We start from the raw sequence: 26,416 nt of genomic DNA, 5'->3' as shown, positions 1-26,416 counted from the left end.
TCCAACCACTTATCCCAATTTTTGGCATCTTCGTGAACGAACTTTCGAATCATGGTCTTTAATGTGCGATTAATTCGTTCCACCAGGCCGTCTGTTAGTGGGTGATAGACGCTGGTTCGAATCGATTTTAATGCCCAATAATTCATACAGTTCGCATTACGTACGTGACATAAATGCCGTGCCTTGATCAGTGAGGATCTCTTTCGGGATCCCCACTTGGGAGATCAAGCGAAACAGGGCGTCCGCGACTCTTTTGGCGGAGATGTTGCGGAGCGCCACAGCTTCTGGGTATCGCGTTGCATAGTCTACTGTCACTAATGCAAAGTGATGCCCCTGTGTGGATCGTTCTAATGGCCCGATGAGGTCCATGCCAATTCTTTCGAAGGGGACCTGCATTAACGGAAGGGGGCGCAAACGCGCTTTTGTGGAGGCCAGCGGATTTACAAGCTGACATTCACGACAAGACGCGCACCATCTGTGTACGTTCTTGTGAATGCCCAGCCAAAAAAACCGAGCCATGAGACGGTTTAATGTTGTTGTTTGTCCTAAGTGTCCCGCCATGGGATTACAATGAGCCGCCTGGAAAAGCATTTCCAGACGGCTTTTTGGTACTAATAACTGGGTTATATTTTGTTTGGCCTGAGCGTCTTGTGTCACTCGATACAACCGACCCTTTAAAATAGCAAAATATGGATAGAAGAGCGGACGAGCATGCTGGAGGGGTTGACCGTCGATAGAATGGACCTGTTCAAACGCATGTTTTGATGACTCATCCTGCGACTGCTCCAGGGGAAAGTCATCACTCTCCAAGAGGATCAGCCTCTCTGTGGCGTTCTGTTCCCCTGGATCAGATCTCAGTGATCCTGGCTCCGCCTCTCCAAGCTGCACTGCCACGCCCCTTTCCTGCTTTTTATCTCCACAAGAGACATCCGCACATAAATACCCCAGTAATTCATTAAAAGCAGGCCAATTTGTTCCCAGAATAAGTGGATGTCGGAGGTGCTGGTTAACTGCCACCTCTACATTATGTCTTTGTCCCCTAAAATGGATAACAGTGGTCACTATAGGATATTTCACCACGTCCCTGTGCACACACTGTACCTGAACCATGCAGCTCATATCCAATAATCTCGGGCTGAATCAGGCTCTGATGGATTGAGGTTTGGTTACATCCTGAATCCACCAGAGCCGGATAGGTACCCCCCTTAATACTCACAGGTATTTGGTACCAGCCAGCCTGACCGGGGGCAGCCTGTGGGACATCCGGGGCCCTGATCATTGTCCCCACCTCCATCACCGGACATCTGTCAGTGAAATGCCCCGGGTCCCCGCATCACCAACAGGCCGGCCTAGACCTACCCTCCACTCTAGTGGTAGGAAGTGGCTCAAGGCCACCCCCAGGGCGGAGCTCGCGGGCCACCAGCGTAGTCCAGGCCGGACCCACCCCGTCCTCTGCGGGCCAGGAGGATGAGACCTAGGGAGAGGAACAGGTCGAGGGGAAGAGGTAGGGGTTGAGGGAGAAAAAAAAGGAGAGAGAGAGAGACTGCTAGGAGGGGTTCACCGACCCCGGGGCACGCCACCATATGATCCTACCATATCAGTCCAGCGACGTCGGGCGGTGGCACTGGACCCTGGACTGTCTTCCTGGGCAGGCGAGTTATGAATTGATCCAGTACCACTCGGTCGATGATTCCCTCGACGTCGCTTCCCTCAGCCAAGAGCCATTTGCGGCAGAAGTCCCGGAGCTGTTGGGCCATCACAAAGGGTCAGCCACTTTCGCCCAGACCCAGGGAATGGAACCGCTGGCGATGTTGCTCTGGGCTCCGGCTGACCCACTGTAAGATGGCCCGTTTCAGGTCGTCGAAGACCAGGAGGTTCCGGACAGGCAGTTGTTGGGCAGCCACTTGCGCCTCACCAGATAGAAGAGGGATGAGGCGCACCGGCCATTGGTCCCGTGGCCACCCACCTGCCTCTGCAGTCTTCTCGAAGAGGTCTAAGAAGACCTCGGGGTCGTCCTGAGCCCCCATCTTATTCAGCGGCAGGTGGGTGGGAGTGGTCTGGCCCGCCGAGGCCTCCCTGAACCTCCTGGTCCATCCAGCTCCGGAAACTCTTGCGGTCCTCCTGTTGGGCCTGGACAATGGCCTGGAACTGACGTTCCTGGCCGGTCCTCATGTCCAGTAAAGCCTGGTGCTGTTCCTGATGGAGGACCGTGAGGGATGAGATGACATCTGCAAGTGGTGTCCCTGACGGAGATTTCATGGCAGCGGCTGCTTCTTCCTTCCCGGGTTTCAGCACCACTGTAGTATGATTCAGATGAAAGGTGAAGGAAGAAGACGGGGTCGGCTTGTCTGAGACTCGTGAATTTATTTCAGTAACAGTAGATCACACAATAACATAAATCCGCACTGCGGGCGCTTCTCATAATTCAGTCTTTAACTCTTTCCACCAGATCTGTTCACGAGTCTCAGCCAGTCCCTCTCTGCCGCTTCACATCTCCCAGGTGGCTTTTATCTGGTCTCTTCACGCCAATTACTGAAACTAAACACAGGTGTTTGTCATTTGCACTTGACCCACTTACGTGCCGCTCGTCTCCTTTCTCTCTCTCCTGTCACAGACCTCGCTGAACCACGCCCCCTTTGCAATAATATTGCACTGTTGAGTAGCTAAGTCTAGAGTCTGTTAAATGTGCAAAACTGTGATAAGGATGCAGTAAGCAAACAATCACTAAGTGGACGTTTTGTTTCCTTTAGTTCCCATATCATTGTAATATGCTGATTTGGTGCTTAACATTTCTTAGTATTATCAATGTTAAAAAACAGTTCATGTCAATGCCTATATTGTAAATGACCCCAAACAGTAGTGTGTTTTACAGAGTTTTGAAGATATTCACTATTTGTCTTGATCATTTTTGTATTTTCTCTGAAAAATAAACAAAAATGTATGAAAAAAAAAAAAGCAATGCTTTTAAAACATGTCTATTAAAAAGTAAAAAAAACAACTTTGGGTTTCACTTTATTTTGATGGTCCCTTTAACACATTTTGTTGACTATAAGTAACGTTGCACCTACCTGTACATGTCTACTAACTCTCATTAGAGTGTTAGTAGAGTATTAGTGGATTGGTAGGGTTAGGGTTTGAATAAGTTGACATATACTTGCAAAGTTACTTAAAGTAAGCAGAATGTCTGTTGGGGGACCATATAACAATAAAGAGTTATCAGATATTAAGCAGACATTCTACTAATAATCTACTGAGAGTTAGTTGACATGTAGTTGCAAAGTTGCTTATAGTCAACAGAATGTTCAAAAGGGACCATCAAAATAAAGTTTTACCGTGACTTCTGTCTAAAGTTAAGTCATTTCTTTCTTTTAAAAACCTTGAGAAAGTGATTCATGCTTTTATTCATGATTTGCCCATTTCTATTAGAATGGCTTTTAAGTCTAAGTTAAAAACCTCTCTGTTCAATAAGGCTTTTAATTCTGGTTGAAGCACACTTGTTCTTGTCTTATATTTGCCACATGTTTATAATGTAATTAATAATATTAACTGCTTTGTATTTTTATCTTTGTGTTATCAGTGTTTTTTAGTCGTTTTGTTGTAAAGCCCAATGGTTAAATCTGGTTGTAGTAAATAGTGCTATATAAATGAAATTGTCATTGCCATTGCCACTAGTAAAAAATCCTCGCATAGGGCTGAAATAGTCTAAAACGTTTTGGGTTACTTGACTGTAACCCTGTTCCCTGAAAAAGTGGGAACGAGATTCTTCGTTGCTCAGCGCTATGGGAACACCATTGTGTGTGTCCGGTTGTGAAGCATGTGTGCAAACACGCCAATGAACTTGGCCTTAGATAACCTCTGAAAATGACATAATTGGAATACACCCTTGTCAGAGGCTATAAATAGATGTGCAACAGGTGTGCCTTCAGTTATAACTTTGTCTGAAGAGAGACGTATGGACACATCCTCAGTGTGGCAATAAAGTGCAGCATCTCGTTCCTGCTTTTTCAGGGAACAGGGTTACAGTCAAGTAACCTGAGATGTTCCCTTTCAAAAGCTTCTATCTATGCTGCGTTGCTCAGCGCTGTGAGCCACAGGCAGCAGTGAATGTGTGTGACTCAGGGTCAATGTCATGTATAGGCTAACTCGAAAATAATATTGAGCTTAAATGTTAAATAAAAAGAAAGAGCAAGCCAGTCCACTGATGCATCTATATCAGCCCATTGATCCATGCACATACCTACCTAACTAACCTTCATCCCACTCTACCACCGACCTACCCCACCTACCTGGTGTAAACATGGCATAACTGTAGATTGCTTATGGTTGCCAAGCAATATCACAACATTCAACTGATCACAAGTGTGCGTATATCAACTAATTTCCAATCGCTTTAAACGTGGCTCTAATCAAAATATTACTCTTTAGATTTTTATAAACTCAGGTGACGTAATGTATAGCTTTTAGCCATTAAAAAAAGAAAGAAATTAAGCGCCTAAGGGGCTGTTTACATGACACCGTTTTCAACATGGTGGAGGGATGTAGAAAACTGCAGAGGAACATAGGTGAGTGGGATATGTGTATATATATATATATATATATATATATATATATATATATATATATATGAAGAGTTCAGATGCAAAAGCCTCTAAGTTGCCATCTCAATTTTTATCAAGCTTGTGTATTTAAGTTCAGTAATTTCATTAAAATGACAATTCATTGGTAATTTTCATTGCTATCTATCTATCTATCTATCTATCTATCTATCTATCTATCTATCTATCTATCTATCTATCTATCTATCTATCTATCTATCTATCTATCTTTATTTTTTTTTTTTAATATAGCCTATATATATATATATATATGTATGTATGTATGTATGTATGTATGTATGTATGTATGTATGTATGTATGTATGTATGTATGTATGTATGTGTATATATATATATATATATATACACAATAAAAATAGTTCATAATATACTTTTTAGAGACTTTGAATTGTGTTACACATTTCCATCAGCATTGTGCCCTGAACAGATCCACCTCTTAATTGGATTTTGCACTGTGAAAAACAATTGATTCGCAATGGACACTTTCAATCACTTGAGCTTTTGTCACTGGATATTTGCCAGTTTGGAAAGTCATCAGTGTGGGCAGTAATAAACACTAAACTTGGGCTAAAATTGCTGCTGTTTTCTGTGTGAGACAAATTTGTTTTAACATGTTTTCAGTCTCTCTGCCCATATTTGATTACGTTCACTTTAAAGTGATCTTAACCACATCACAAATGTCTACTTCAGGTATCAGGACAAATATGTGGCATGTGTTTCTATCTTTAGTCTGTCAATGACTATTGAATTTCATTTCCTGTCATAAGGGGGGAATGATTTCAATTATGCATGGTAGTGTTTCTTACAGCCCTCTAGAATAATTCCACTAATGTGTCTGGTTATCCATACAGTAGATATTATAACATACTCTCAAAGGTGAGAGGGAGAATCATCATAGTTCACTGAAGTCAGAGTTCTGTGGGTTATGCGCTCCCTTTTGACTCTGTTTTTTTTTGTCTTTTGTGACAAAGATAAATCTCAGATGGAGATCACACAGTAGACAGCTTTTTAAAGTATTAGCGAACCAATATGAAAGGACTTTTCCACAAATTTAAAGAGAAAGTGGTAGAACGGGGGTTTCAGGAAAGATTAGAGTCAAAAGTAACCTTCATGAAAATCCAGAGTGCTGCTCGCTTGGGAAAACTCATCAGACGAGGATCGGTGCTGACAGTTGAAGCGGATGTGATTGAGTTGCCCTTGAGATTTTTACCTGTCCAACCCCCGTCTCTTTCTGCTCTTCTTGTCACTCCAGCTGTAAAACCATCTTTGCTTTGGGGTTCAACTACAACATCTGCCTCTGCACACCATGCTGTGCTCTGTAGGAATAAATACATAGATGTGTGTGTTAGGGATATGCAAAATTATTTTATATGGAAGCCCTGCATATATTGAATGTACAACATGTTCCTGGATCAACATCTTTGTTGATCCTGGAACAAATCTCCAAACAACCAATCAGATTTTAGGGACGAGTTTACATTTTCTGTCAAGTTTAGGCTTAGATGCCGAAAGGATGTTTACACCGCATTATTTTTTGCTTTTGAAAGGAGCACAAGAGAAAGAAACAAAATGCATGGGTCTCGAGATAGATGAACTATTTTTAACTTGAAACACCTTCTTTAAAACCCTCATAATTATTTAGAAATGTATTGTTGAATGCAGTGAATTTGTTACGAAAGCAGTGCTTTGATGACTGTATCGGATAAAGCGGATTAATTCAGAGTCGCAACTTCTCAGAGAGGATTTTAACTTGCTGACAGATCAACAGTAGCACACTGTCAGCATGCTAAAAATCCTGCTTGGGAAGTCTCTAAATTCATTGTTAAAAAAAATACTACATGTACACTAAATTCACCATTCGACCATTCGACTCTGTAAGGATGTCCACTGAAGGCAAGTGTGTAGAGAACCCAAGTGCAGTTTATTTACAAAGCATGATCAAACATAAAACAAAGGCATGACGTGGCATTACCTCAAAACATAGACATGACCAGAACGCTTACCAACAGTACTTGTCAATACTTGACAAGGACACATGGCAAACATGAGGGCTTAAATACACACAAGACTAATGACTAGACAAGGGACACCTGTGAACAGTGAAACAATGAACCAATGACAACATGACAACACAGAACACATGGCAGGATCACATGACAGACATGAAACAAGAGGCTTGTTCGACTTGAACCGGTGCTGCACTGACCGATCGGTGAATGACATCAAAATACCGCAAGAGCGAATTGAGAGCAGACGGCTCCTTATGCTTTTGAATTGCTTTGATGTCATAAACCGATCGGTCTGTGCAGCGTTGGTTCAAGTTGAACAAGCCTAATAACATGAAACAAAACCAAATTGTGACATAGTCAAGCATCCTGACCCAACCCTAATGTCTGTATGCATGTTTTGTCAGACTGAAAGCTGGTTTTAAGTGATCCATGCACAGTGATATAAATCGTCTCGGTTACTAACGTAACCTCGGTTCTCTCTAGATGAGGGAACGAGTGTTGCGTAAGCTAGCTTACGCTACGGGAAAATCCCTTTTCTCGAGAATACTGAAGCCAAAAATTATCCTTAATTTTGTATTATTTTAAAACGCATTTGCTGCAGAGAGCAGACCTAGGCGGCTCGAGGAGCGCGATCGCTGGCGTGAGTCCCTGGGCTGACGGCGCTGTGAAGCTGGCGGTGGAGGCGGCGGCAAAAGCGTGAGCCACAAATGTCTCTCGGTAACAGTGAGAGACGCCATAGACCTCCCAATGGCCTGTGCAGCGGACTTGGTGGCTTGTAGAGCTAAGTCCGTGGCGCTTCTAAGATCCGTGAAGTTTTCAGAATCTGGGCCCGCCTCGTCCATGGAACGGAGAAGGTTGGCTTGGAAGACTTGCAGCACGGCCATGGAGTCAAGTGCCGATGCGGCCTGACCGGCGGCGGCGTAGGCACGACCGATGAGGGCCAAGGTAGTCCAGCAGGCTTTGGAAGGCAGGGCAGGTTTGGACTGCCACCCCGCGGACGGCGGGCAAAGGTGTGTCGCTACCGCTTCCTCGACAGGAGGAATGGAAAGGTAGCCTTTGTCTTTTGCGCCGTCGACAGACGAGAGCGTAGAAGAGACAGGGGCACGCAACCTTGCAGAAAATGGCGCCTTCCAACGCTTAGACAGCTCCTTGTGCAATTCAGGCAGGAAAGGAGCGTGCCTCGAGTGAGGCGTCGGGCGGCGTCCAGGGAGGAAGCATCCATCAAGCCTGTTGGGCTCTTCGGGCAGCGACCAATCGAGGCCGAGGTCCCCCACGGCCTTGGTAAGGAGGCGGAGAAGTTCGGCGTCGATGCTGGCCCATACTCCACTGGACTCTTGTAAGGAAGGGGCGGGGTCCGGAATGGAGCCCGGCCACTCTTCACTCCCCGAGGCGAGAAGAGAACAGCTGTCCTCCTCCGCGTTGTCTCCCTCGAACTGGTCCACGATGGTGGCGGGTGCGGGGCGCTGGCCATCCATGAGTGAGGAGGGAGACTCGACCGGCGAAGCACGTGGGGATACTACCGGCGTGTCTTCGTGGGGAAAACCATCCTCCAGGGGTCTCTGCGAGCGGCGCTTTTTATGGCGCGGCCCAGACGAGAGAAGCGGAGGGGTAGGGTCCACGTCGAATGATGCCAGTCGAGCCCACAGGGTCGACATGGTCATCATCTCGCATTCCGGGCAGCCGCCCTGGGAAAGCGCGTGTTGAGCGTGGTTTCTGCTCAGGCAGGAAGCGCACAGGATGTGGTGGTCCCCGTCGCTGAGCTGGGCTCTGCACAAGCTGCACTTGGAACGAGGCATTTGTAGCAACGCCTCGTGCTCTTTTAGAAGAAGGAAGCGTGTGTGTTCGCCGCTGCGACACACACGCTTCCTTCTTCTAAAAGAGCACTAGAAAAGGATATAGGCGCAAGATAGCGCAGCAGGAACGGCAGCTGAAGGCGGCGAAAAGGCAGCCAGCTTCCTCAGACACTTATCTGCAGTGCAGATGGCTCGTCCCGCTGCAGTGCTTTCTCTACGGCGCAGGCTTCTCCCAGAAATCCAGCGATGTGAGTACTTCGCTGAAGAGATGAAAAATCAAAGAGCATCCTATCGGGACTGGACTTATATAGACATAAGCCACGCCCATTCTGTCGGGACGTGACGTTCGAGGGCGTCCGCGCCCTCATTGGTGCTTATGCCACGAGCAGCCTCTCGATAGGTTGCAGCAGTTGCCGCGGAGCGACCAATAGAGCGCGAGCCGCCTCGCCTAGGTCTGCTCTCTGCAGCAAATGCGTTTTAAATTAATACAAAATTAAGGATAATTTTTGGCTTCAGTATTCTCGAGAAAAGGGATTTTCCCATAGCATAAGCTAGCTTACGCAACACGAGAGTACTCTCGTAAGAGAACATCATGCTCATCCAAGTGAGAAGTGGGTGGTGAGAACAGAGAGGTGTAGTGACTGTATGTGTTCTTGGTTGCTACAGTATGACAAATCAACTAAATTAAATGAACAACTTCCTAGCAACCAGTGTCCAATATGAGATTCCATGTGTGTGTTTTATATATATATATATATATATATATATATATATATATATATATATATATGTGTGTGTTTGTGTGTGTATTTTATATACACACACAACATGACACCATTGCCATCTGTTTTGATCAAAATGTGGCAATATACTTCATAAATAGATATATGGTATCATGTTGTGTGTATGCTTCAATGCATTGTTGCTATGATAATTTACAGAATGCAAACTTCTGTTACTTTTAACCTAAAAGCTCTTAAACATTACTTCATTGATTTAAAAAGCTGTTGCAATTTTACTTCAATGGGCCTCTGAAAGTGCAGTAAACAATCATAGTGTGTTTAGCTCATTCTAACCTGCGGCAGTGTCATGTCCTGTGGCTATTTGGGGTTGGTAACCATAGTAACATCCCCATGGTTTCTTTGAGAGTGTCACCTGGAAGATCAATCCATTTGCTTGCTTTTTCCTCATAAGATGGAGGAAGGTAACCTAACTCAGGGGTGAATTTTCGTCTCCACATGTGCTGACCCTCTCTTGACCTGCATAGATCAGGCTTGGAGCCATTGGTGTGTTTGCCAGCAGGGTAGTTTCAGCTGCACTCAACAGAATCTTTATTGTTTGTTTTGATATTGAATTGGCTTATAGATGCTATATTGATGGAAGTTTGTTCTGTTCTGTGCAGAGTCGGCCCCGCCCACCCCTCAGACCACAGACACACCCCCTCCCACGTGGCAGCCGCTGACCAATCACGGAGAGGCGGGCAAGTACTGCTGCTTGTGTGGCGCCTGGTTCAACAATCCACTGATGGCACAGCAACACTATGAAGGCAAGAAGCACAAGAGAAACGCGGCACGGGCGCGATTGCTGGAGCAGCTGGCTGGTAGTCTAGATGCCAACGAAAGTACAGGTCAGTCTTCATTTGAGTGTTAAAGTTCAATTTTAACAACAAAAATCTAAATCTTGTTTCCTCTTGAGTGAATAACTAAACTAAAGCAGGCTAAAGAGCTACAAGGATGCAGTTCAGAGTCCATGCATTTTGTAGCACACGTTTCTTACATCCAGAAATCTTTCAGGTCACATAGAGTACAGTACCTCCCCTTCCTCTGCTTCCTACAGTTGAATCCTGTCAGTGACTTTGTGCTCTTCAAATGCATATTTCACATTGATGTAATCACTAGACATGTTAGTCATACAGTGTGTGATACAGGTGTCTTGACAGATCCCATAAGCCAGTTCAAATAAACTGTGAGTCACATCGCAGTGGTTGCTCTGGGTTTTCAACAAGGTTGAGTCGAGTATTGCCTTCGGATACATCTCAAAAACTAGATCCATAAGCCTTGATGGTTACTTTCCCTAAGGCAAATTAGCAAAAGGCTTGTCACTTGTCTTTAGGAACTAAGACTTAAAGCGCTTTGATTCCGATTCTGCTACCGAAATGAACAAGTCAGTCTGGTTCAGGCTTCTTTTGTTCAGTAGTTGTTTAAATACTTATTCAGTGACTTACTGCATAACCATGAAAATGAAAGACTGGAACAATTTCAACACTAATACAAAGTATGTCATTTGTATTTTTTTTTTATTATTATTCATTATATTTTTTTAAAACAAACCTATTTTAGTTCACTCAAAAACACAAAAGAAGATATTCTGATATTTGTTGTTCATAAAATTATATCCTGAAAACACTGATTGGCTGATCAAAGTGACTGGCATCTCAACTTATATATTTACACACACACAATATTGTTTGGACCCCATTGACTTATATCCCCAATATCCGGTTGGAACATGAATGGGTAAATACTGACATTTTCAAATTTGGGTGAACTGTTCCATTAAAAACTTCTGTTTTCCATAATGTTCAAAACATGGATTGTGATTTTATACTGCCTAGATCCATAAAATCAGCATAATAAAAATGGTCCACACCACTCATGCACTATGTTCTAAGTTTTTTTGCAGAAAAAAAAACCCTGTTGCCATCAATGCCGAAGTTATTAAGAAAGAGACAGAGATAACCGATGTGTAAGGGTAGAAAGACTGTCCTAATGTTTCCTTAAATACCAGCAAACTGACCAGTCCAAGGGTAATCAGAGCTTCGGGCTCATGAGACATCAGTCACAGTGAAGAGTATTGTCCAAAAAGAGCATGTGGATACCCGCCAAGACTCAGCAGGTAATTGAGCTTCTGCATTACCAGAGATAGAAACACACAAATCACAATGCAGAGGACGAACAAGCCAGGAAGCCATGCCTTATTTTTAACCACTGTTTACAATCCTGCATAAAGTCCATCATAAAGTACTATGGGGGGTGGACAAACCTGTTGCGCTGCTCATAGTGTTGAGAAACACATAGTGTTTCTTTTTCAATAAAAATCCTGTGGAATCTGCAGTTGTTGATGGTTTTTGTCAAGCCTGGAGGCAACAAAAACAAAAATATTACATTGACGCTTGCATTCTGCATAAGAGATGATAATTTTCTCCAGCAGGATGCTCTTGTCAGGAGCTTTTCACTGTGAATGTCATGTCAATTGAAATATAAGCAGAAATGCTGTCTTTTACAAAAGCCTCTCATATAGCTGTTCCTCACTCTCAAACATCACACCTGCTGTTAAAGGTGAAGTATGTACTAAATGCATTCTCTTAACCCAGTTTACTGTTCATTGACTACTATTAGTATGCCATTCATGGGTTTATCTCCCCCCAAAGTGTAAACAATGAGCCCCTGAAGCACCCTCTACTACCCGCAACTTGCCTCAACACACCTGCCTGGAAGTTTCTTGTATGCCTAGTAAGACCTTGATTAATTGGTTCAGTTGTGTTTAATTGGGGTTGGAGCAAAACTCCCAAAAGTGGCCCTCCTGGAGCAGGATTGGACACCACTGATCTAAACATTGAGAGCAGACCGCTCAGATATGTCTCTTTCCAGTTCAACCTATAGTCATCCTTGGTCATGACGTCAAAGCGAACAAGACATTGAGTTGCAATGCTCTACAGTGGACGCTTCAATACCATAGCATCATCATGCATCCATTAAGAAAGACAAATATTACGGTTTATATTGTTTACTTTGACTTATTTAATGTAGACAAGTCTCAAAATAGTTACTACTTTAGATGGGTTTATTATAAGTGAGATGCTTGCGTTTGCTCTAGACTAGGGTGACCAAACGTCCTCTTTTGCCCGGACATGTCCACTTTTTACAAATTCATGAAAATGTCCGGTTTTCACTGTTTTTCATGGGACAATTAAGCATGTACTTTAAGCTGGCACGTACGTGTCAGTGTGCGACCTAGAAGCCCACATAAGGAAAGTATAGGCTAGAGAACATCAGGAGGATTGAAATATCTTTTTACTGAAATAGTGTAGTAGATTTTTTATTTTATTTTAACTTATGGCCATGAAAAGAAATAGTGTCATGTAAAAGGTGTTAAAAGCTAAACAATTTTTTTATATATATTATTCTATTGTTGCGGGCCAAACGTTGAATGGAAAGGAAGTATTACTTTATGCATTAAAGTACAATAACATAGTTGCAAGGTTGTGAATGCATTTGTCAAGTATTTTTTGATGCATTCACCCCCCCAACCACGCCCCCACCCCTTAACCATGCCTCCCCAAACCACGCCCCCGTCCTCTTTTCTGAAAACTAAAATATGGTCACCCTACTCTAGACTAAGTGTGTTAGTCTACTCAATTGCTTTTTCATGACACATAGCAACGCAGCTAAAAGCATTCCTAATATTTTGGACCGTTTATTGAATGTTGCCTGCTTTAAAGGGATAGTTCGGCCAAAAATGATATTTAACCCATGATTTACTCACCCTCAAGCCGTTCGAGATGTATATGTCAATCTTTTTTCAGACGAACACATTTTCAGTTATTTTAGAAAATGTCTTAGATCTTTCAGTGGTTATAATGTGAAGCTATGGGGTCCACCTCCTTCAAGTCCCAAAATGTGCATGCATCCTTCACAAAAGTAATCCATCCGGCTCCAGTGGGATAAACGAAGGCCTTCTGAGGGTAATCCGTGCGGTTTAATAACTGGCTTCCGGTAGCGGTCGACGCGCATTCACGGAGATGGATGCTGGCGTATGACGTAGGACGTAGCGTAGGAAGCGTTGTGACGTAGAGTTTTGTTTTGCTCTGCTCTCTGGCTGCGCTGTCACGTTCGTTCTACGTCACAACGCTTCCTACGCTACGTCCTACGTCATACGCCAGCATCCATCTCCGTGAACGCGCGTCGACCGCTACCGGAAGTCAGTTATTTTCGTTTATAAAGTTTTAAATATGTATATTTTTACGACAAAACCGCACGGATTACCCTCAGAAGGCCTTCGTTTATCCCCCTGGAGCCGGATGGATTACTTTTGTGAAGGATGCATGCACATTTATAGAACTTGAAGGAGGTGGACCCCATAGCTTCACATTATAACCACTGAAAGATCTAAGACATTTTCTAAAATAACTGAAAATGTGTTCGTCTGAAAAAAGATTGACATATACATCTCGAACGGCTTGAGGGTGAGTAAATCATGGGTTAAATATCATTTTTGGCCGAACTATCCCTTTAACCTGTTAAGACATGCCTTCACAAGCACCGTTAGAGATGTATTTGTGATGTTTGAGTTGGGGGAGGCGCGATACACTAAAGGGGGTGCCACTAATGTCACAGAAACTACATGCATCACCTTTAAGCTTAATCTGCATTTGTACCAAATTCCAACAAATCTACAACCCTCTTAAACCTCAAGGGATAGCCATTTGTAATGTTGCGTCATCTTTTTGTAGCTTATGTGAATACAGTCATAGTTTTGCCCAGATGGAATGTGCAAACCTTTTCACATTTCTGCTTTGGGCAAACCGACTGAATTTTATATGGCTACCTGTTTTAATGCCTGAAATAATAATAAATGTACATTTGACAATAAATTATGTTTTATTAACAAAGTTCGAGAGGAGCACGTTCAGATAATTAACTTAATTAACATGGGAGGAGCTCATCCAGTCAACTTAAATAGCATCAGGAGGTATATATACAGCATCCCTCCACTACCATCTCCTCACTTCTAACTATTCCTATAGGGGAGTATTCTGGGTTCGGGCCAAATTCCGAGCTCGGAGCCCTCCCATCAGACAGCAGGCCAAGTACGCATAACCTTTACTCATTTAATTACATGTAAGTGTGAACTCCTGAATAACATTAAAGGACAATCATACACTCAAAAAAATGCTGGGTTGTTTCTGTAAACACATTGTTGGGTTGATTGTGCTGGGTCAAAATATTGGGTTGTTTGGGGTACTGTAAACACATTATTGGGTTGCTAGTGCTGGGTCAAATGAGTTGTAAGGGGGTTATTCACAAATAAACCGTTGATTGGGTTATTTTGACCCAGCAACTGGTTTATTCTTTGCGGAACTTTCTGGATCTTCACTTCAGACTCGAGGAGCACGCCACACCGGAGCAGGCAGTGTTTTATGGTAAGTTAATAATGTTTACCTATATTTTTAAAAAGTTGTGGTAACTGCAAGCTAATTTCACTGTTCAACATACAGTCTTTGATATGGAAGTGTGAGGGGTAACGTATTTATTCTGTGAAACCTAAATAGCCACAGCTAAGTTAGCCGGTTATTTTTTGACAAAATGCCTCATCGTTAAATCCTTAATTGTAAACCAGCTAGGCCTATATCAGCAGCCTTTTTAAAATATGCAGTTTAAAAAGTAAATTCATCACGTAATTATCGTATTCATTGTGGACGTTGTGTATTTAAAAGTGAGGAAAGCGTTTTGAATGAAATCCATACAAGCGCGGTATATTTTTAGTCCCTCACAGGGCTCGCACGTAAAATTGCGGGAAATTAGTCTCGAGGCTATTGTTGTAGCTACTAGCTAGTGAGTTGTGTGTGGAAAGTCTGCTGGTATATTGTAGAAATACTCCTCAGAAGAAGCGACTGGGGTAAGTTCCAGCATAGTCTCCTCCTGCGTGTGTCTTCTGTAATGTCTGTCGGGATCGTTCATAAAAAAATTAACTGAGGAATAACATCACGATACGCGCCGTCACATTGTGATCTGGTTAGTATAGTGTAAGGAATTTCCGCCTGGATTGTCAATGGACAGGCGCCAGTTTTGAGAAGAAAATTATTAAGAATGATCGTCAATATTTAAAACTTTAAAAATGAAGACTTACATGATACCCTACCATGCATGTCATCTTTCATTTTATTGTGTAACATTATCTAAGCGTGGCGATCATCAGCGCTGCCAGTCAGGAGATTAACAGCTTTGTTGGTTTGTGAGTTTTAATGTTAAAGAAAGACACTATCAACATTACAGTAATATTTTTACTTTTATTGCCTAAATGTTGACAATATTAGTCCAAAGTACTCTTTTATTACTATAATTCAGTTTGCAAATAATGAATTTAAATAGACATTTTGTTTGTTTGCCACATTTAGTCATATTTGGTAATGTTTGCAATACATTTTTTTTTTATACTTCCACAAAAAAAAGCTTAACTTGCATGTTAGTTATATTGCAACACTCTAAGTGATTGTGTGTAATCAACAGGTGGGGACCAACATGGTTGAATATTCACAAAATGAGATGACTGGAGCATTGCTGCATATTCTGTGCCTCAAGAATGAGACGAGGAGGACATGTCAGACCTTTGCCATTGTTCCAGGCCACACCACTGAGACCGAGTCTTTGCTGGAGGCTGTTCATCTTTGTTTCTAAGCTTTTTTTGGTTTTGATGTTAAATACACGCAGTGTTTCCCCGCCTGGGAGTTTCTCCAGCATGTCTTGTATGAATCAAATTAATGGAAAAGAGTCTTCCTCTGTAAAATTTGAGGACTACAGTTGTTTCAGGCCCACGTGATATTTAGTCGCATTTTAAATGTTTGTTGCTGTTCTTAATAAATCAACACATCTTAATAAATGAAATCGTAATCGTATTAGTTCAAATGAGTTGCTTAATGACTTTTAAAGGTGCATTGTGTAATATTTACGAGGATCTGTTGACAGAAATGCAATATCATATACATAACTATGTTATCAGTGGTGTATAAAGACCTTACTTAATGAACGTTATGTTTTTATTACCTTAGAAGTATACATTGTATAATTGTATACAAAAAATTATTAAAGATATGTATTAAAAATGTTTTTTTTTTTTTTATAAAACAATTAAACGAGATTTAAATCAAATTTACAGTGGCCTCTCTGGTTTATTGTATTACAGAGACAATAATTATTTTATATTCGTAATATAACAAATATTTGTTACTAATTTTATTAAGACAATGAGACACGAAATAACCCAGCATATAAGTAGGACTTAACCCAGCAAGAGGGTTAATTCCACCCACTGGTTGGGTCAAATGAATGACCCAGAAATATGGGTTAAATGGTAAAACCCAGCACTTGGGTCAAACCAACCCAGCGCGTGTTCTGTCCAATAGTGACCCAGCGGTGTGGTTAAGGTTGGGTTATTTTTTAACCCAGCAGTTTTTAGAGTGTATAGTGCAATTACGTATAGTATTCAAAGAAAACAAATGAACAAACGAATGGAGAGCACAACATGGTTGATAGCAAATTTGTATGTTAGATTAACATGATTTTTTTATTAAATAAAATAAAATAAAAATTGAGTGCACAAAATGGTAGAAAATTATGCTTTATTAACAAAGATTGGGAAGAGCACGTTCAGATAATTTAGCCAATTAATGCAAGAGGAGGTATTGTTACGAACTGCTCTGACACTGTTGAGGATCCAAATGCAGCTTTATACAACAACTCAAATACAAGACTTCACAGAGAATGACAGAACACACAGGGCTTATATAGGCAGAATTAACAAAGTAATGAGACTGTAATCAAGCATAATAAGTCCGGGCAATGGGTTATGGGAAATGTAGTCCATGATAAGATAGCACAGGAGTCGGGAGGAGTGCATGATAAGATAGCACAGGAGTCGGGAGGAGTGCCCTATAGTGGACTTACCTCGGCTCCACGAAAGTTTATGTGTGAACTACTGAAGTGGTTTAACTGTGTACATGTGCTAATAAATTAATACAATTCGTTTCCTATCATTTGATATGTATATTTACAAACTCCCAAAATGCTTACAATTTTACGCAATGTCATTCCAAAATATGCTGTTATTATTTCTAGGTAACCAAAAAGAAGAAATCTTTTCACAATGCAACTGTTCATATTAACCATGGCAAGGGGAAAACTAAAAAAGAACCATACAAAACATTGCCATTAAAGGAGTCCAATAAGACTTGGTTCTTTTATGCTGTTTTTTCTTTTTCTTTTTTTGGAGCTTGGCAAGAGGTCACAATGACCTGTCGGTGTATGGAAAAGATTCCACTTGAAAATATACAGCATTAGGATGAGTAAATAAGGACAGACTCGCTTTGGGGTCCAATTGGGGATAGGTTTTGCAAGACAGAGTATTTAACACTGCCCTGCCTCTTAGCCACAATCCTGAGCATCTCGATCTCCTCAGGTTTGGTCGTCCCTCAGGGAGCTGTCAAGACTTTTTTCATCCTGTCCTCTCTCATTCATCATCCTCATTAGCAGCCTACACACGAACACAGGGTACATGCAACATACAGATGAACACACATGTCCCATTTAAAAAAAAAAGGAAAAGGCAATTATATGAATGCAACAGAATGGCTTTCACGGACATGTAATTATTCATTATCTGTCAAGCTTCTCATCGGGTACAGGAAGCCATTGTTAGGGCTCATCTGAGAGGTGACTGCTAGCGGATCCTGGCCCAGACTCTTGGCTATTTTCGTGGAGAACACTTCAGTGTAATTGCCTTCCAACTGAGGCTAAATTGTGTTGCTGAGAAAATTGGTGCACAGCACAGCCCTCTCCTGCTGCAAACAGGTTTTTATATCCCCCTAAACAAAAAAAAGCAGGGAGAGTGACAAGCTTTAGGATGTAAATACCAGCTCGGTGCTGAAGAGCCTCCTGCCATTTCGTGAAGGGAGATATTGAAAGTGCAGCGATTTGCCCTGCTTAAAATTGCAAGAGCAGTTTATGTGCTTCACAGAATCTGTAAAAAGCCAAGGACAAGCCAGCATCTCCTTCCTGTTCCGTTATATCCACCTTGACAGGCAGGATTAAAATTGACATTCACACTTGATTATTATTGTTGTGACTGTATAAGAAATCTTCTGTGCTTGAAGGTAACGATAGAATTATAGAACTGAGTGCAGTTAATGACTTAATTGATATGGTCTTGTTAATGAAAAATAGGGTTTAATGAACAAAGACAGATATGTATCCTCCATAAAATGTGTGTAATTGTCACAGTAATCATCTTGGGAATCATCTTGGGATCATTTAGGCCCGTTCACACCAAGGACGATAACTATAAAGATAACGATAAAGATATAATTCTAAAAATCGTTCTCCATATTAAAGAATAACAGAGTTCACACCACAACTATAACGATAAAGATATGAGGAACGATATCGTTGGGATCACTTTCAGAACGATTTTTTTCCAGCTGTCAAACGATAAAACACTGACAGTCAATCAGAATCCATTCTAATTTAAAGGTCTCGCGCATTTAAAATGGGGCGGGCGCGCGCGTGCTTAGAATAAAAAGACCGTTATCGTTCGTTGGTGTGGACGCATATATAGTTATCTTTATCGTTATCTTTATAGTTATCGTGCTTGGTGTGAACGGGCCTTTAGATTTGCTAGTTTGGAAACTCTGCAAAAATCTTCTTCTTTTTTTTTCATGTTTTTGAAAAAAGGAAAGTTGAACCATTTTATATTTTTATATTTTTTTAAATGTAATTTATTTCTGTGATGGCAAAACTGAATTTTCAGCAGCTATTAGTTATAATTCTAATGTGCTGATTTGCTGCTCAAGAAACATTTCTTATTATTATCAATGTTGAAAACAGTTGTACTGCTTGATCTTTTGATGAATATAAAATTCAAAAGAACAGCATTGATTTGAATGAAATAGATTGAAATTTAAAAAATAAAAAATAAATCTTACTGTCACTTTTGATCAATCGTATCCTTGCTGAATTAAAGTATTGATTTCCCAGAATTAACCAGGCTGGGAGACTAGCTAAGACGAGCAACTTCTACAATATAAGCTGTTATTTCCATCAGGGAATGATTCAGGATTCATCACAGTTCAGCTTAGCTAATGATAATACTTCATATCATATTTACGTATTTTCTGACCTACTTTCCAAAGTGTTCTTATTTTTAATGAAAGAGGGTCACACTTTTGGCTGAGTTCTAATTTAATACTCAAATCCAGAGTAAAATAGCACTTAGTTATCAAGTATTTCTGTCTGTCTGGTTGGGCACAATTAATAATTTAGTGGAATTTTACAAGTGCCTCATTATTTGGTAGCAATTTCCTGGGCAAGAGACGAGAAACTGATTGATAGCCTATTGTCAGAAATAAGTGTGACCTCTTTCCCACAAGCCAGCAGACAGAAGCAAACTTTAATCTCCTCCCAGTAAACATTCATCTCATACCCTGAGCCACATTTCTCTCTCTCTCTCTCTCTCTTTCTGCCTGTCGCTGTGGTTCTTTTGGAAACTCAGTCGGTTTAATTAAATGGGATTAGAAGCCATCACAGTGTCTTCCAAGGCTTGTTTATGAGTACCACACTAAGAGGTCATCAGGGGTCCTATGAAAGAAAATCCCATCACACAGAGCTTTTTAACAGAAAGAAGCATTCTGTAAAGCTACTTATGAAGTCTGAAGGCCAAGTTTTACATTTTTTAATCTTTGAAAGAAGCTGGTCCTTGTGTAGTCTTCAGCTACCAGTTTTACATCTTTAATTGTTCAGTTAAATGCTAATTCTTAATTAATAGACATAGTGAAGCAGCAAGAGTTTAGCTGGAAAATGTTTTTTTTATTAAACTAAAGCAGCCTGTAAAAGTGTGTTTTATGGTGTCAGTTACATTTTTATTGGAATATTTGTCAGTCATGCCATGCATCCTGTTCATATCAATAGCTTGCTATGAATAGTGTTTTGGATTCATTACACATATTTGCTGTCACCATATGTTTGGTGTACTGACACCACAAGCTGTCTTTGAACATGCATCACATCACTCTCAACTCACAGAAAGCATCCAGAAAGCCTCATTAGAACGTGTGTAGGCTATGTGTGTGTGTTCTTGTATATTCTTGTATTACATCGTAAAATGGGTTACGAGGACACTTCCATTACACCTATGGAGAGACCCTGTAAACCAAAATGTACAAGTGCGTGCGTGTGTGTGTGCATCTGTGTGTGTGTGTGTGTGTGTGTGTGCGTGCATGTATGTATTTCAAGTTCCAAAATACATTTCAAATGAAAGCACTAGTCATAATGTTTTGTCCTTTAGCTATGAGTAAAAATCAATATGCTGACAAAACACTGGCAATAAAAAATATGAATAAAGTCTAGATGGCCTTGATAAAGCCACTTTAAATGACAATTCATCAAATATTAAAGCAGGTGTCGAAGCTCTCAGCAGTTCTCTCAGAATTTTTTCAGTTTCCTCTCATTTCCTCAGACCTGGTAAGACTAAAGAGTACACTGCAAAATTTTTCGTTGTGAATTTACAATAAATAATTGGATAAATTTTGCATGACTTTCACAGTAAGGATTACAGCAATATACTGTGAAATATACTCACAGCAATTTACTGTAATTTTATATCTGTGATATTACAATGCATTGTTGTAAAAGCACAACTGTATACTGTAACTTCACAGCTTCAATGACAAAGCAATTACTGTGATATTACAGTACATTACTGGGGAATTACAATCTTTTGCTGTACATTGTTACAAGGCCCTGTACTTTTACAGTGTGTACTTTGAAAGTAATGTACAAGTTGACAATAATATACTGTGAATTTACAATCATTGTACAATTAACCCCCTCCCCCCAACAAACAACTCTGAGGTAAAGTCAATGTTAGCCCAATGGCATATTTATTAACAAATACATATTTTTCAATGTACAGCAGATGCCAAGAACTTAGAATAGAATAGAAGAAGAATGCAGAAAATGCAGAGAAATTGTGCAAACTTGCAATTCAACTAGCTGTGTCACAATAACAGTAATGGACAGGATGGGAATGAGGCCTTCATGGCAAGATAAGAGAGCGATGAAGGAATGTCGTAAAGGGATCAGGCGCTCCTCTCAGTCTCAAACATTATAATGAGTCCACACGCAACAGCATTGTGTAAAAATCTTGTAGTGCAAAGTTGTCTTGAAAAATTACAAAAAGAACAAGGCTACTCAAAACTGAGCCTGACAACTACCGCTGCAAAAAAAACTATGATGCCCACTCAAAGTCAATAAGTTTCCTCAAAAGGGTGCTCACATGAGGGTTCATTGTTGTCCGCTTCTTGGTCTTTGAGCCTCTTTCAGGATTGATGCCCAGGAAGCACCTGTTAATAAGCAAAGATAGTTTCAGTTTCAAATAGACTTAAGGGCCTTACACACCGGGACGAATATCGGCGCGCGTTATTCGCCAGCGTTTTTCAACGCGTTTTTTGTGTTCACACCCAAGCGATTTTCGCTGACGATGAGCCGAGTGAACATGCAAATTCATTCCCTGACATTAGATGGCGCGATTGTCAAACGTTCGTGGGAAAAAGTTACAAGCCTATGTACATGAAAGACAATTAAGTAAAATGAAACTCACCATCAAGGCCCATTTGCTCTGCAATACCACTCCATAACAGTTCTCTTTTATCAAGATTTTTGTAGTCGCGTTTGTCATATAGTTCTTTATGTTCCGACACCAACGAGGCCAGCAGCTCTACATTCATCTTGCCTTGCATCTTCCTCGTCTTATTTCTTCCCAGCAGTGTAGACGCTATCTTCTTCGCCTGTATGTGTGCTCGGCAAGACCGTTTTGTGTTTGAGCGCCCCCAAGTTGTGTTTTACTGTAACTTCAGAAGCTCCAGACACGTGAGCAAAAGCGCCAATCTCATTGGTCGGATAGTTTTTGACGCGGCGCGTCAAACCAAAAAAACGAACCCGAGGCGTTTTTTTAAAAATGACGCTTTTACGCGTGGCGTTTTTCGCGTCGGTGTGCACACTCACATTGGCGCCCTTTGTTTAGTCACGAGGCGTTAAACGTCGGCGAATATCGCGCGCGAAATTCGTCCCGGTGTGAACAGGCCTTTACAGTATGTATTGCAGACAGCATTTATCAAGGTGTGCTTTTTGCTGTGCTTTTTCCCCACATCAAACCCTAATAGATTTATAATCCAAACTTGTTAGATCTTACTCTCACCATAATTTTTTTTTAGCCATTTTTAGCCAAGGTGCCTCAGGTTAGGTTTGCCTGAGGCAAATAGGGTTGATTTTCTACTATGAGAGGCCATATCAACGTGTGCCGCCACTGAAATGCATCTTCACGCAATTGGCCAGTTGGTAAATTAAAACCAAACCCTGTTGAAAGTATGACAAACATATCCTTTTCAATAAAGGGCCTGAGAGCATTTTGTTCTGCTTTGAAAGAAAATTTCATCTACTTCATTCAATACATTCGCATTTCGCAATAGACGTTTCAAAATCATCATCACATAGCCTGCCCCAAAACAAAATAAATAGCTGTGATTGGACCAGCAGGTATTTGTCAGCATAACATGTGTAGAAACCCAGACTGATCTGCAGAGCGAAATTGAATGAGTTCGCGAGATCAGGGTGGTCTCACCAGGCTAGCCTCAGGCCCCATCCACACTACTGCGTTTTAGTTTAGAAACGGAGAATTAAAACGAATACGATCGCCATCCACACCAGCGTTTTAGCTGCATATTAGAATTGATCTCCGTCCACATTAAAACGACTGAAAACGCGTATCACGTGACCCTTCACCAACACTGGGCATGCGCGTGCCGGTGTAAACCTAGAGACTTTCAAACATAGACTGTAAAAAAATGCTTTCAAACATCAAAATGTCATTTATTAATATGTATTTGTGTCAAAATGACATATAAACATGTTTTCCTATTCTATTTTTCTTGGAAACGCTTCCAACACGCTTGCGTGTCGCATGAAAAATAGGCGTTGGTTCTATATAGCATGTAGTGCTATGCGTTTACTGCGCGAGCCGCACCTGAGACGCTTCCAAGAGGCAGTTTCTTCTTCTTCTTACTGTAAGAAACTGTTCCAGCGGGTGGAGTTTACTGGTACTGAATATTACCTGTGTATACTCCATGACTGATGACACCCAATCATAGAGCCGAGCGCGAGCCTCTGCGTCATCGTTTCTAAAGTCCTCCGTTTTGACCCGTCCACACTAAAACGCCCTCCGGAGTTTCAAAACGAAAAACGGGTCGGCAGCGTTTCTAAACTTCTCCGTTTTGGGTCTCCGTTTTTGCCGTTTTAGTGTAGACGGGAGGTGTAAACGTAGCAAAAGGTCTCCGTTTTTAAACAAAAACGCGGTAGTGTGGACGGGGCCTCAGGTACCTCGTTTGTCAGCATTTTAGACCTCAAGACAATCATTGAGTTGGAAGCCTGTACTATAATGTGAATTACAAGATTAAATGTGATCTTTATAAAATACCTTTGAATGAACTCCAGCGTTGACGATCCAGCGGCAGGATACTCAAGGTTGAAGACGTAATAGCTGCTGAAGAAAGCAGCTACTCCGTGTAAAAAGAAAGGGTGTGGGCCCATCACGACATGTCCCTCGATGGATATAAGCCATCCAGAGGGCTTCATCATGTCACCTGAAATGAACAGATACAGCATTATGTGTTATGAGCACTTTGCGATCTGCTTAAGATACAAATGGCTATACAAATGTAATTATTATTATTATTATAATTATTATTACTTATTGTGGTCTTGTAGATTTCTAGAATGAAAACAAAATAATGAGTTAGAAATGTCGATACTAGATCAAAGTAACATTACCTTGAATGATCAAGCAGGGGCTGCTGGGGAGTTCTGCAGTATTGACCAGTGGCACATGGCTGTAACATAGTTAACACACAATAGCATGGATTTAGGATAAAGGATAAATATTGTTCATTGGTCAGAGGTAGTAAATCATGCAAGGTAAATGTTGATAATGTAATCACTCATTTTGCATTTTAAATATTTGAATAAAAAATCTTACATCAACTTCAAGCATCAAACTCTCTCTGATGACCTGGAAAGAAAAGAAAAAGGAGAAATTACACAAATGCAACCAAAAATAAGAATTTCAGTTTGAATGCAGATTATGATCATTGTAATTTAATTTTAGCCGTATGTCAAAAATGATAGTGGTATATATATATAGTGTTTTTTTTCTGTAGCACTTTGAGATTGCTCACTCAATGTAACGTGCATTTACAACTTTTACAATTATTATTCATTCATATCAGGACAAGTGGGAAACCCTAATGTTAAAACCCTCCCGTTGTCGAACACGACATGAGACTAAAGGGGGTCACACACCGGATGCGCAGCTCGGCGCCGCGCCACGTCTTTTAAATTCGAACACATTATTCTCTATGAGAGAACACACACCGGCGGCGCCTTTCGGCGTCTGTCCGCGACGCCCAGCAACGGCTCAGGACCGTGTTCAAAATCCTGCCGCGCCACAGAGCGCCATTAACATGGTTTTATATAAAATTTACATTTATAGAGATGTATATCTTCCTCTTACATTCTCATAGAGAATAATGTGTTCGAATTTAAAAGACGTGGCGGTGGCCGGTGTGCGACCCCCTTAACAGTTAGCTCAATCATGATGTAACTAGGATATCCGCTGAAAAAAATATTTTTTCATGGACCGTTTGAATCACTAAGTTATTAAAGTTAAACAGCTAACGGTTAGCCCTGCTAATCTATGATAACCTTGACTAATTACAGAAATGTGCACACATAAATAGTAATGTTTGTCCCATCATTGGTTTTTATAAACTTTACAAACACCAGATTTGTCTAAACGGTGATAGTGACATGAAAAATTATAGCGAAACTCTCTTCATTAGCTACTAACATTACTACTATTAGCAAATGCTGTGAGAGAACTTTCAACAATTCCGGGCACTTGCTAACAAAATGTGAACTGTGTCATGCGATAAACGTTTATTTGAAAGTAAATATTATCATCATATTAAAATAACATGGGTGTAAGTGCTGCAAACATGTATGCTACTCACCTTCTCCATTCAGCCCGGAAATTCAGAAGAGGGACACGACCGCGCCTTTTCAGTTCAAATTCAAAACAGTTCGGTTATGTCATGTGACTTTCCAGGGCATAATTTCAATACAATATTTCACTGTAATAATACTGTTTAATGCTGTGAAATCATTTTTTTTTTCACTGTGTTGCTGTGATATTACAGACCTTGTTGTGATATAACAGCAGGTTTTAGATTGCAATATTTTACTGTAAAATAAGAGTTAAATGCTGTAAAATCCAAGGATACTGTAGTTTTTACAGGTATTCATTGGGATATTACAGGGAAACTTAATTACAACAAGTTACTGTAAAATAATACTGTTAATTATTGTGAATTGCTGGTAATTTTTAACAGTGTAAGGAAAACTATTAATTTTACTAGTCTTCTTTTTTAATGACCCTTCAGCTGATCCCTGTCAAGTGTTTCATACACTGATGGAAGCAAATTGTTGAAAATTGGTTTCTTGTGAATTAGCAGAGTACCGAATAAAGCAATAAGCCATGAGAGGCTGAGCATTACAGTGTTTTTACCATGTTTAAGAGGTGTTCTAGCCTCCTTAACCTCCACGCAACACCCAAATGAAATACCCTAAATAAAAAATGTTGCTGTTCATAAGTCATTCTGAATAGACACATTACCAACATTTAGAAACCCAACACTTGAGAGTTTACTGTTCAATACTCAGAATTACTCAGGCTGTTATTAATATGGATATATATATATATAATGTATTTGTCTGTATTTAGTCAGATTTACGGAATAGAAAGTGTTTCTATGCCTGTAACTGCATGTGGAACTTCAAGCCTGACAGAAGGTTTTTTTTTTTTTTTTTTTTTTTATTAACAATGCGACTTTTTAAAACAATTATATCTGTTGTGTTGGTAAATCTGAATTTTCAACATTATTGCTCATGAGTCAAAATACACTCACCTAAAGGATTATTAGGAACACCATACTAATACTGTGTTTGACCCCCTTTCGCCTTCAGAACTGCCTTAATTCTACGTGGCATTGATTCAACAAGGTGCTGAAAGCATTCTTTAGAAATGTTGGCCCATATTGATAGGATAGCATCTTGCAGTT

General features: G+C 40.8%; 1 protein-coding gene and 1 long non-coding RNA gene across 2 annotated transcripts in view; one reads left to right on the top strand and one right to left on the bottom strand.

Moving 5' to 3' along the window:
- Positions 1-26,416, top strand: part of LOC311279964 (zinc finger matrin-type protein 4) — a 121,695-nt gene that overhangs the window by 59,951 nt on the left and 35,328 nt on the right. Inside the window, 1 exon segment of the mRNA XM_084391808.1 lies at positions 9,821-10,045. Within this exon segment, the coding sequence (XP_084247934.1) occupies positions 9,821-10,045 (225 nt within the window).
- Positions 21,106-25,371, bottom strand: LOC311279965. The gene is made up of 5 exons (XR_014625601.1): positions 25,310-25,371; positions 24,277-24,309; positions 24,072-24,130; positions 23,719-23,884; positions 21,106-21,589 (listed from the first exon to the last, which is right to left on the bottom strand). It is a non-coding gene; the product is annotated as an uncharacterized lncRNA (long non-coding RNA).

The sequence above is a fragment of the Rutilus rutilus genome, assembly GCF_951802725.1.
Source record: "Rutilus rutilus genome assembly, chromosome: 20".
Taxonomy (NCBI): Eukaryota; Metazoa; Chordata; class Actinopteri; order Cypriniformes; family Leuciscidae; genus Rutilus; species Rutilus rutilus.
Note: the sequence above shows the minus strand (reverse complement) of the source record. Positions and strands in the feature narration are given on the sequence as shown.